The 12,994-nt window shown below is 38.3% G+C and overlaps 1 protein-coding gene across 3 annotated transcripts in view; it reads left to right on the plus strand.

Moving 5' to 3' along the window:
- GARRE1 (granule associated Rac and RHOG effector 1) overlaps nucleotides 1-12,994 on the plus strand; it is a 62,869-nt gene that overhangs the window by 28,799 nt on the left and 21,076 nt on the right. For 2 of the 3 annotated variants that reach the window (XM_052795691.1, XM_052795695.1), the window contains exons 2-3: nucleotides 1,603-2,937; nucleotides 11,380-11,586. In XM_052795691.1, the coding sequence (XP_052651651.1) occupies nucleotides 2,443-2,937; nucleotides 11,380-11,586 (702 nt within the window). In that variant the 5' untranslated portion in view covers nucleotides 1,603-2,442. Of the gene's footprint in view, nucleotides 1-799; nucleotides 991-1,602; nucleotides 2,938-11,379; nucleotides 11,587-12,994 lie in introns of all 3 variants that reach the window. The other variant, XM_052795692.1, reaches the window with a different exon arrangement.

Here is a 12,994-nt window from a genome sequence, read left to right on the forward strand (position 1 = left end):
TTTATTCCCCAACCATTTTGACAATATTAATACATGTTTCATATCTCAAATATAATAGCAAAAGGAACATTTTGTTGTTGAATTAAAGGGCTCCTTCCTGTTATATCTGCATTATTCTTTTAAGTGCTCAGGGAAGAAACGCTGTTATGAATTTCCGTTTGATATTAGCCTCGTACGTCACAATTGCTGCAGTAAGGAAAAGAACGTCCTTATTTGATCAAATCAAGTTATGTGTATGTGTAGGGGAGGGAGAGAGTGGCCTAATGTGTAACTAATAGCTAGGACTAGATAAACTGACAGAACAAATTGTATTTCTCTGCATTATACTTTCCTTCTGATAATGTCCTGACATTGTTAATCAGTGTTTTTAGTGGTCTCAAGAAATAGAACGTTACTCTCTCAAAGCAAGGAACACTGTAGAAAGTTACCTGTTCAGGACACTAGTATGGGGTTTCCCCCCCTAACCTGGCTGGTGGGATAAGAGGTAATTAGGTCAAGGCAGTTCTGACTCCGACACAGAAGAAAGGAAGATGATTGAGGTGGGATTAATTAACAAGCTATAAATTCATAGTGCATAAAAATAATCTCATCACACACACGTGTGTATATATGTATATGTGTGTGTTTATATAAAATGTGTATATAAAGATATGTAAATGAGCTTCTAGGATAACTGTGACCATTGTATGGGTATATGACTCCAACCTGTAAACATGATCATGATATGCCAAGCCCTGTCCAGTTCAGAGCTGTGTTTGGCTAAGGGTAAGGGCTTAAACATCTTTATGCCCTTTTCCAGGAGCTCCAGTTCCTCCAGCCTGGCCTTGAAGGTCTCCTGCTGCAAACTGACCCTTTCTCACTACTCAGGCTCTGTTCACCTTCCTACAAATGCCTTCAAGAAAGCGCTCTTGGCTCTCCAGCTGCACTAGAGTTTGCTAGCAGGAGTAGGGCAGTACTAGAAGCTGTTTTTCCTCCCCACTTTCATATCTGGTGAGAGTGTTATTTAGGCCAGTCTGTTAGGCAATTCTGCCTCATGTAATACCTTGCATATGATAGATGCTGCCCATCATCCTGAAATGGGATGTGTATTTTGTATTTTTTAGCTAATCTCAGTTAGGATATAGACAGATTGTCTGCTGTTGTACTGAAAAAATTTAAGGACCTCTATCTGTTGATTTAGTAAATTATTAAAATGAATGGGAGTCTCACATTTCTGCAATAAATTATGGTGCATGAAAAAAGGTTTCATTGACTTAATTCTTAAATTATTTTAAAAGGGTGAGGTTAGAAAATGTGATTAACTCCCCCTGAGCTCTGCATTAATAGCCTTCCACTGTGTAAGGGTTGCACAGGGGATTAACTATAGTCTAAGTTTGACAGTCTAGGATGGGAGAATTAATAAAATATTCAGCAGTGTTGAGTTTGGGAAAAGGATGACACCAACTTGTAACTGCCTTTTAAGCTGTTAGTGCAACTCTCCCTTCCTTTTGGTCTTGCATATTGTTGACAGCGTGCGCTTAGAGAAGCATACCAGGATGCTGCAGGATCTTAAACCTTCTCATTGTTCCATAAAATTTTAAACTTTTTTTTTTCCCTTCACAGGAAATGACCTAGAGGCCTTACAAATACATTTGTGCATTTTTGTTCCGAGTCTACAATTGAGGGCAAATGCAATCTGGAAGCACCACTGCTTAATGTTACAACGGAAACAACTACCTCAACAAACAAGGAAAGGGGAAGAAGGCTTGCAATAATAAACACTCTAATTTTTAATAGCTTATACTTGCAAAGTCTTCTGTAAACAGAGTCCAGATTTTTTTTTTTTCCCTCCAGTATTAAGAAGAGACGCTACAAATAAACTAATTTGGCAGACTGGATCTGTCAAGACATTTAAGATATTTGGTCTGCTGACATAAGGATTTGCTTTTTCAAGGAAGCAGCCTCTGCACTGCTTTTATAATCGCTGTTGATCGGTGGTTTGCTCCACTTTTCCTGATATTACTAATGGGAAAATTGTATTAAGATATTGCTTCTAAAACTATTATTTGCATTGACAAAAATAACTTTTATGGACTTAACAGCAAGTGACAATAATATGCTCGTGAAGGAATCGTAGGTGATAACTTCTCTGCTCCAGCATTGCTTTTCTGTGTGCAGAGTGGAATACCAAACGAGACAGAGCATTATTAAGATACTTGGGCTTGTTTTTTGAGTACAGCTTAACTGCAGCAGGGCTGCACTGAACACTTAAAATACGAAGTCAGCAAATCTGCTGCCTTTCTCACTGCTGATACAGATTATACAGACGCTTGCCTTTTTGAAATGCCTTTTGTGAAACCTATGTACACAGTCCTCCACTGTTACTGTACATAACTATATATTTGAGGAAGGAATTTGACAAGTGATTGTTAATTCAAGAAATCTTTGGACAAGCACTCACTTATGTATTGCTGTAGTGCACAAGAAAGCAAAATGGACTATAAGCGGCGCTTTTTGCTTGGCGGGTCCAAGCAAAAAGTGCAGCAACACCAGCAGTATCAAATGCCTGAGCTAGGCAGGACCCTGAGCGCACCGCTGGCATCTACAACCCCAGCATCCCCCTTGGTCTCCTCAGCTGCTGCGGGCAGCTGCAACCACCCTGTGTCCCATACTACTCCGATCGCAGACATCCAGCAGGGAATCTCCAAATATCTGGATGCACTCAACGTGTTTTGCCGTACAAGCACTTTCCTTACAGACCTTTTCAGCAGTGTATTTAGGAACTCACACTATTCTAAGGCAGCTATGCAACTGAAAGACGTGCAGGAACATGTCATGGAAGCAGCGAGTCGACTCACAGCAGCAATAAAACCAGAAATAGCAAAAATGCTGATGGAACTGAGTGCAGGAGCTGCAAACTTTAAAGATCAAAAAGAGTTCAGCCTACAAGACATTGAGGTAAGTTACCTTGGGGGATACTGTTTTGCATGTGGATTTGTATCATTCCTTCTTAATTGAACTTCTCTTCAAAATGACTTCTACACCGTAAGTTCTCTCTGCCTTGCTTTCTGTTTGTGGGGGACACTGGTAAAAAGAGAAACTTTTCTATTCTGTTGTTTTTCTTCTTGAAAGTATTAAGTCATTTGCAGTGCCTGACTTCCAGCTGTGTTGAATTAGGTATTTAGTGGGTATTTATGTGTAAGAATTTCATGATAAGAAGATACTAGGAAATAAGAAAGATGAGTTATAATTAAATTGTACTACCTATATAATTCTAAATGGTAATCTTCTATATGATTTAAACTTATAACCAGCAATCCAACAACCCGTTTCTTAGGGGAAACCATGCTTAGTTTAATAATAATAATAATAATAATAATAATAATAATGATGAAAAACAAAAAAGCCCCAACACCCTGTCCCTCCAAACCAACTAAATTAAAGTTTTGAACAGTTTTTCCTTAGTATTGTCCATTCTGAGGGGAAACCTGAACACTTGGGAGTGGCATATTGTCATCAGTGTTTGTGTAAAACTGCATGAGTTGACTGATGATCGAAATTTGTGTAAAATAATGTTTTATCACTCTTCAGAACATTTTTGTCATTGTGAGCTGTTGTGCTTAAAGGAAAATACCACGCTAGCCCGAGAGATTTGTGCTGTAAAACTTTGTCATGACTTTGCTGTAATTTCCATATGCTGGCAGCAAGTGCCCAACAGATGCCCAATTCTGCCCAACAGTCAGAATTCAGAGGTTCTGAAGCTGAGAGGATCCCCCGCTCTCATCATGCCTGGCTGGATATTTGTAGGTATTTCTCCTGTAGTGAATATCTTAATTACGTATCAGGCAGTGTTAAGTGATAGTCACATACAAATCCCTGGTGTTTTAAGTAGTTCTTCATGTTTTGACATATTTCTTTACAGCAGTCTTTGCAAAGTTTTTCCTACAGAATTCCATCCCGAGTGGAAAACTTATTTTGAGTTCTCTTATTTTTGATTTAGCTTTTGGGTAACTTTGTAAGGATTAATGTTATACACACATGCTTATCAAGCATTATGTGCTTTCTGTAACTGCACAACTTATGGATGAAGTAGTTAAGTAGAATGCTATTTGTAGTACATAATTGTAGTGAGAAATATGACTGACAGTTTTCAGTGTTGTATACTTAGTACAGAATGAAGTAAGATTAGCTATGTATTATAAATGTCTTCTGTAGACTGGTATTTTTGAAAGCAATCTAATAACATCACTATGTTTAGCTAAGGCTGTAGGAAGAAATATCTTTTTTTAAATTTTATTTCTAATTTAAGTATCAATGTGAGTTTATGTAATTAAAGACCTTGATAATACCTGTGCTGAAAGGCTTCTTTTAATTAAAAAAAGCAAAAACATATGAAGGACTACCTGCCTTCTAGGTTTTTTTTTTTGTGGACTTTGAAACTGTCTTGCCAAATGTTGGCAACCATCTGTATACTGCTTTTATAACCTAGTCGAGCAATTCTAGGTGCTAATTCATACCCTGTGCCACACACTGTGTGGGGAGAGTCCTCCTTCAGCAGTCAGTGGAGTTCATGAGCAAAAGCAAAGCATTGTTTGCATAAGTTGGCTGCACATCCTGCCAGCTTAAAGCAAAGGTAGAGAAACTTGCTTTGGTCCCTGCTTTACCGGTATAGATCTAACCCTTGTTTCTGAGCTCCACATGCATCTGCAGTTCTCTCTTCACCAGGCAGCTTTATGGTAGGAACAAATGTCAAGAGAACGCAGGCAAAACAGCTGGATTGCTTGGTTTTCTATTTAGGCATATCTTGCAGAAATTGACCACTTGTCATCATACTTTTCTTATACCTTTTCTTAAATAAAACTGCATCTTGCACATAGCTTTAAAAAATGTCAGTATGCAAGATTTATGGGAACTTGTGTAATGAGACAAGTATTGCATTCTGCTTTTGCTTAAGAACCAGAAAAATTTAAGGATTTGACACTGACTCACAGGCTGATTTTTAGGTCAGCCAGGGAACATGGTTTAGGTGACTTAAGTATATGGGCAAGCTAGTTGGATGATTGTGCCCACGAAGCAGTTACCTGTTGCTCACTGTCAAAATGGACCTTGGCAGAGGTCAGTATAGAGAATACATTTAAGTTTGTAGGTAACTTGAAAGTACGTGATACAAGTGTGCTGGCAGACATGCTGAATTAAAAATAATCTTGAATTGAACAAATGAGTTTTCTAGTTGGGATGGAATTCAGAGGGGAAAAGTGAATATTACAATATTTAAATAGAAATTTTCAGCCTCACAAGTGGAGCCCACTGGGCAGCAGTTTTGAAGAACAGTTCTAGGGCTTATGGTAGTCGTATGTTGAGTAGGAGTCAAGTGTTGTGTGAGTCCGAATAATAAATCAATGTTGTTGCTATTGTGCAAAGAGGCTGTTGCCATGTATTTAACACGACTATAACCTACAAGAACCATGAAATAAGCATTCAGCATTCTTCACTTTGGTTATTATGGCCTTAAACACAATGGTACACCCATGCATCACTGCTGTTGCACTTAGAGAAATAGTGAGCAACTGGAGAGACACCAGAGGAAAGTAGCAAGAGTAATCAGACACCCAGGAAATAGGACTTCAGAGGACAAATTGAAAAGACTGGCTCTACAGAAGAGAAGATGAAGGAAAAGGAAAATTGTTCAGGTATGTAAGAAGCTGCCAGACGACGTGGCAGTGTTCTGTTCTTCATGTCCACGTAAGGTGGAGCAAGAAGTAATGAACTTAAATTTCAGGAGGAAGGATTCATATTAGACGTTGTGGAAATACTTTGTAATGTTAGTGAAGCACTGACGTGGATTGCTCCAAAGGGTAGGGAGCCTCCATCATGAGGAACTTACAGAACAGGTTAAACCTGTGTCTAGCAAAACTGACCCAGGTGAAACTGCTTCTTGCTTGGGACAGTAGGATGACCTTTTGAGAGCCTCTCCTACTCTGCTTTTCTGTGATTTGAAGACTGAGCTATTTATGCTGAAATGTAAATTAAAAAAAAAAAAAAAAGGGTCTGGTTTGGTTTTTTTTTTTTCTGTGATCTATAGAAAAGTTAACATTTCATAAAACTACCAGCAGGATTAAAAAACTCACAATGGAAGCAGAAAAATAAATATAAAGGGCTTGCCTGACTTCATCAGAGTTCACTGACTGGGGAAATGAGGGGAAAAGAGTGCTAGAGGCAGTGTAATTGTTTCCTTGGAAAATACAAGGGGGGAAATACAGTAATATCTGAAGTTTTCACCTTCTCTAGTAGGTGACTGAAAGAACTTATAACTCTGAGAGAGAATTGAGAGATGGTCAAATGTCTGAGTGGCAGCTCAGCAACATCCTATGAAGAGGTACTCCAGAGCCTCTTATTTGAGGGATGGAGTCTGGTATTAACAGAGGCAGTGGGAGGCGAGTTGTAATTCATGTTGGGGTGGGAGGAGAGAACCCCAAATTCATAAGAAGGACATGAATGAGGCTCTTTCTATGCATAAGCCCAGCTAAGGAAAATGTACTTTTCCTAAGTCATTCTCAACAAAGGCTGTATGTTTTGAGGAAGAATGAGAAATATAAGCAAAGCAGGTTTGGCTGTAGAAGTTTAGGAGAAAGCTATAGTTCTTCTGAGGTGCCACACGTTTTTATCTAGTGCAGTGGGCTCTAGCCCCCAGGGAAGGCAATATCAAGAAAACTTCAAGTTCTGATGAACATATGCTGACTTGGATTTGGACTAAAAAAGGTTGTGCAACCTGGACTGTAGCAGCAGTGGGTGAGGGTTTTAATTTATTTATTGTATTTTAGCAGAACAGAGCTTGCTAGTTAGAGCTGTCTGCCAGGATGGGTAAGAAGGTGAACTCTCTTGATCAAAGTCTTGGTGACAGATGGAGTTTCCCAAGGTTTCTTACTTTCAGAAGTGCAAATGCTGATTTTTATTTTCTGCCTTTCCCTTTCCCCTTTCAAAAAAACTGAATTCTCAGGTGTTTTGCGCCTGTATGGGTGAGGAACAGCTTGGAAATCAGGGGGAACAAGAGTGTGTTTTATGTTAAGTTTTCCAGATCTGTTGTTAAAGTTTTGTAAGCTGGAAGAATGCAGTAAAACTGCACTTCTGTTAATAGAAGCATTAAAGGAAGTCTGGGGGGGACGTGGGGAATTAAAACTGGAAGAAATTTGTAAATTTCCTCATCTTTTGTGAAGCTTTGCAGCAGCCTCAGGACTGCAAAATACAAAGAATGAATCTTGTTTTAGTTACATGGAGCTTGTGTATTGTCTTAAAGACAGAGATGTACATGTTGCCTTCCTAAACAAAAGGGAGGCATGAATGGGCACAGGATATTTACTTGGATGCTCTGTTTTGTATTAAATGGAGATAATTTTTGGCTTGTGTGTGTATAAAATAACTGAAGATTTTTGAACAAGAAGCTTGTGGGACAAAAATGTCTGAGTAAATATAAAATGTAGGCTTTCCTTAGCAAACATTATAAAACCCAATTTAAATATTTTTAAAAATTATTATCTTTCCTGTGATTTGCAGGGACTGGCTGCAGACTTTTCTGAGTTGAGGAAGTGTTAGTAGCAAAAAGCTGCTTCAAATCAGTAGAAGATGCTATGGCTTGCTGGAATGCCGTTGTACTCTTGTCTTGGTCTATAATCTCATGGTCTGCTCTCAGATCTGCTAGCATTGTCTTTAGAAATATTTTGTGTTACATTTTAATTGCTGCTTTTTATTTTTAAAATGCTTAACACTTAAATGCTTCTTTGCTAAATTATAGTTAGCATTTTAGTAGCTGTCCATATCAGATTATCACTACTGGGCTTTTAGGTTGACTGTTAGCAGAAATGAGCCTGTTAGGTTGCCCGTGTCTCTTAATACTGTAGATGTAAAGGTGCAACTTCTGCTGGAATCTAGTTTATCTTGTAGGTAACTCTTTTTCAATGAGCAGGATCATGTCTTCCCTTGGAGGTGTTTTGGTCATGAGATCACTCTTCCAAACTGCAGGGCATTGCTACGTTGTAAAAATGAATAATATTCTGCCCACTTTCAGTAATATGTGGGAAAGGGTGTTATCTCATAATCTGGTACGCCAGTTTGAGTCATACCTCATTGTTAACTTCATTATATTGCTATTTTAATCTGGTATCTTCAGTGGGTAGACAGGTTGTGCACAGGGCTTATTGTTACCAAAGCTATTAAGAACTCTGTTAAGGGAAATGGGGTAGTAGGAAACCACTGAATAAGCATGTTGCGGTGTTTTGGTTTTTTGAGTGTTTTGTTTGCTTAGGGAAATAGCTAAAAAGAAAAAAAAGGGGGGGGGGGAGAGAAATTCTACTACATAAAATGGTACTTGGAACTGCAGGTCAGTATTTGTATCACGTTTGGAAGACTGACACTGGTTATTTGCTGACTTTATTAGTGGTAGTGTTCTGTTTTAAAGAATCTGTTGTATAAGATTTGCTTGCCAGCGAATTTGCATGGCATTACTGTTTAGCAATGAAACCTGGCAATTTCATGTGTGCACTTTGTCCAGCAAAATATTCCAAACTTGATTGTGTGCCCCCATTAGGAGGATAATACGGGACAGAGTAACCTAACACTGTACCTCCACCCGATGCTCCTGTTTGTATGTAACCAGTTTGATTAAACTCATCACCTGTTTGAGACAAGGATGTCTGAAGTGAGACCTCCCCCAAAAGTCCCATTGCTTCCACGTGCCTAAACAGGAAGAGAGATTCCTTTAGGTAAGGTTATTCAGTTGCTGAGCTGGATACTTGTCCTACTTGGTAACAGGTTAGGAAAATCAAGGTGCTAGAGCTGTATTTCTTGGGATGAAAAGTTTGCAAGCTGAAGACCTCATCGTATATGCAATATAAATGATTCTAAAAAATGGTTTAAGAAAACACCACCACTACCAAGAAAAACTTACTAGTTGACACTTGTGATGATTCCAGTTCATCTTTGATTACTTCATAGTCTCTAGGCTTTAGTTTGTTCTTACTATGGTCCAAAGCAGGGGAGTCAAACACTTCTGCATGGGAAAGCAGGGAAAAATAAACTCGAAAAAGAGATGGTGGTGTCTCCAACTGTGAAAAAACCGCATCCATATGCTAATATTGTTCTGCAGATTTCACAACAGAGATTTAGTATATATTGCTTTACACACTTTAACTGCTGGCCAACACTGGCTGTATTTGTTAAACTGGTGGTGGCTGTACTACTTTCCCACAGTTAAGACAGAGTTTCAGCTCTTTGGAAGAAAATCCTCAAGAAGTCAACTTTAAAGCAAAGTGAGTTTGGCATCTGCATTGAGTGTTTAACAGTGCAAAAATCCTCCACCACTTGGATTTTATTTAAGCAGTTAAAACCATCCTTACCCATTTCTGAGGAAGACTGAAATAGATTACTTTTTTAAACAAAACAGAAGTTCAGTAAAGCAGATGTTACTATTTATCTTTACTGTTTAACATTGTAAATTATACTAGGAATGTTGTGTGCTGCCACTTAAAAACTAAATCATTTGTTTATTTTGAGCATTATTCCCAGGCAGGGGAAACTTCAACCTCTGTACCTTAAATATTCTTTGAAACTTAATCGGCTTGAAATTCCTATTGAGTCCTAGTTTCTTCTTCCCCTGAGAACTGCATTCTTCATACACAGAAGTATTCAGATCACCAGTTGCCTTTTCTTGCAATTTTCTTATAAATCTTTCTAATCTTGTAGCCAGGAAAGTTGGAGTTTTATTCATTTTATCATTTGCTGGCTGCTTTTTTTAACAAGGCAAACTCCACTTTCAGAGGTCAGTCAAAGTACCAAAAATGTTTAATTTTATGTCTTGTACAAAGAAGGGAAGTGATTGAACCAGAATGGAATGTCAAAAGGAGTCTGGATGCAATGGAAAAAAGCATTGCCACCACTGGTTCTTCTGAAGTAGATAGTTAATGCATATAACTGTTCGTGTGACTCCACAGTCTTGCCAGTAAGATCATTGTGTCTGAATATTTTTATTCCAGAAGAATGTAGCTGAAAATGAGCCAGATGATTTATTTACTGCAAGGCATAATGGCTTTGTACATTATCTGTGTATTTGATGAATTATTCCTAAAATGGAATTAAAGTTGAGTCTTTTTTAATAAATCAAAGTCAAATATACATTTTAAATCACTTTGTTTTGTTTCTTCTATGGAGATTGTAACACACTTTGAATAGCTCTTAAATACTTTCTACAGTAATTTGGAAAATACTTGCTTCTCTGCCGTGTTCTGGTTATGCTTTGTCGTAAGCTTTTGTCTGCTTAGGAGAGCGTGGCCCTGAAGGTAGACAGAGCACTCTTGTTCATGCTGCTTTGCTCTCCAGGTTGTCCTTCTGGATGGTTGCACTCCTGTCTGTTCTTCCACATGCGGTGGCTGCACAGAAGTACTCAGTTTGTGTGACCTGTTTTGTTTTGCTTGTAGTAACTGAGGCATGTGTCTGTCTTCGGTTATAATTCTCATTAGCATGCGTAAGAGAGGCGGAGATAAACGGGGGATGGAACTGTGCAGGTGACAGAGGTCCAGGACGCGGAGCTGGGCTCCAGCTGGTGGGGGTGGGCACCCCTTTTCTGGCACAACGCTGGTGCTGCCCTCAGCCCAGTGAGTACTGGGAGAGACTGGCAGCCCTTTGCTTCCCTGCCTTTCCTCGGATTTTCTGAGTATTACCTGACCCATTTCAGTGAAATGTTCTGAAGAGAAGATTTGTGCCAGCGTTAGCAGTTCATGTCAGACAATGCAAGTGACAGGGCTGCAACTCTATGCATGCATTCTGCAGTCACTATTATATTCTAAAAATGGCACTGTGTTGCCACTGTATTATGTGGCAAAATGTTCTGATGCTTATTACAGGTTATTGCTCTGCTTGGAAGATAAACTGCTGGATTAAGCTTTTCTGATTTTTTTTTTTTAGTAACATTTTAAAATGATTCAGATTTGTTTGTTTTGGGGTTTTTATCATATATTCAGCTAGGTCTATGTGCAAGTGGGTTTTGCTGTTGACTTTGTCGTTGTGATAATATGCTACTCCCATTTTTGTATTGTCATGTGCTTGATATTGCTAAGTAACTTGACAAGCTTTTCGTTCTTCAACTTAACCATAACTGGAGTGCAGAAGTAAAAATGACATGGAATCAGTCTGATCTCCCCTTAATTCATAGAAACCAATGCTCACTCACTGTTTACCTTATTTTAAGTAAAAGGTTAAATATTATGTTACTTATGATCTGAAGTGTTCTTTTAATAAAAAAAGAACTGATTTTAACTTGGTTCCCTACCCAATCACTGAACAAAAAGGAAGAAGGGAAACTTCTGTGACATCTTCGATTTGCTTGAAACTGGCTTGTTTCTTCTCCCGCAGGTACTTGGGCGATGTTTCTTGACGGTGATGCAGGTCCACTTTCAGTTCCTGTCACAAGCTTTGCAGAAGGTCCAGCCAGTGGCACACTCTTGCTTTGCTGAAGCTGTAGCTCAGGAGAGAAAGAATGTTAGTGGGGCTGGAGCCTCAAACTTAAGCCCCACAAATGAGCTAGAAGATGCGGTAAGATCCTGGAGAGGAGCAGCAGAGGTATGGAGGTCTTGCTGTAGTGACATATTTAGTGAAATGACAGCTATGTTTAATGAAACCTAAGTTGATGCTGGATGCCCTAATAAAGGAAGAAAACCTCTGATTTTAGACATGCTACATTTGAAGGTGGGAACATGGTGCAGCTAGTTTCAGATGCTTGTTTTACCTATATGGTGATTATACTATCTTTGTCCTGTGTAAAGTTTTCTTTGTGATACAATTGTACCTAAGGAGTGCACAAACAGTGGAAACAGCTTTTTGTTATTAGTAATGAATTAACAATGTTCAAATGTGGTTTAGCAGACAGAGCGAATTTAAAAAAACAAAACTGAAAACAACCAAAACCCAAACCCAACATACAAGTCGTTGTTCAAAATCATAGTAAAATCTTAATGGAAAAATAATTTAGATAATGTCTATTTCTTCTAAATTTTGAGTATGAATTCTGTTTTATACTTTAAAATCTTTATGGTAACTTTTAACACTTTTGCCTTCATGCTGTTAAATTTGATGTTCCTTGATCCATCAATTGTTGGAATGTTAATCGTATTACTTTAAATGTACCATTCCCTGGACTTGTGTTTTCACAAACACTTGCCATCTGTGGAATCCTTACTTTTCCTGCCAAAAAAGAAGTACTTTACAAAGCAAAATAGGTTCATGAGCTTTTCTGCTTTCCGTTGCACTGTTGAAGTCTGCAGACTGATAGATCAAAATGGATTCAGACACTGAGCGCATGGTTTCCTTAAATTCGAGTAACTTGGAGCACGTGCTTTTGAAGTCTAATTCGGCAGCCCACACAGTCATATTAATCATCTTTGCTGGAAATCTTGTCAAGGTTTCCATTTATCAGCTAACATTTGCAAGGTATATGAAAGCAAGCAAGTTACCTTTAGAACTATGAATGCAGAGGGATTATTTGTTATTTTTACCGCAGCATAGATTTACTTCACTGAATAAAATAGGGATTTGGGAGTGCTTTAGGTGTATTACAGATAATCATAACAGGTCTAATCGTGGTATAGCTTTACTCCTTTTGCATAAAACCAGTTAATCTAATGTTTAATATACTTAGTTCCTTAAAACTGTGTTACAATTTCTAGAAATGCCCTACAATTGCTATCAAGTTTGATTAAAATGTGGTTAAAATTAAACTTGGGTTTGCAGAATCTGGGACCTAACTTTCTTTTCTGCCTTCTTAACAGCCCACTTGAGCTATTTCTGTTAATAAGACCTTTATTTTGAAATAGAGTTTAGTACAAGTATTACACTAATCAAATCTTTTATTAAACATAAATGGGGAGAAGAGAAAAATACAGATTGTCCCTAGTTCCAGAATAACAATAGAAGGAACTTCTCAATTTTTACGATTGACTAAAATAGCTAATCTGAAGTACTTGTGTGGGGT

Source organism: Harpia harpyja, chromosome 9 (assembly GCF_026419915.1).
Source record: "Harpia harpyja isolate bHarHar1 chromosome 9, bHarHar1 primary haplotype, whole genome shotgun sequence".
Lineage (NCBI taxonomy): Eukaryota > Metazoa > Chordata > Aves > Accipitriformes > Accipitridae > Harpia > Harpia harpyja.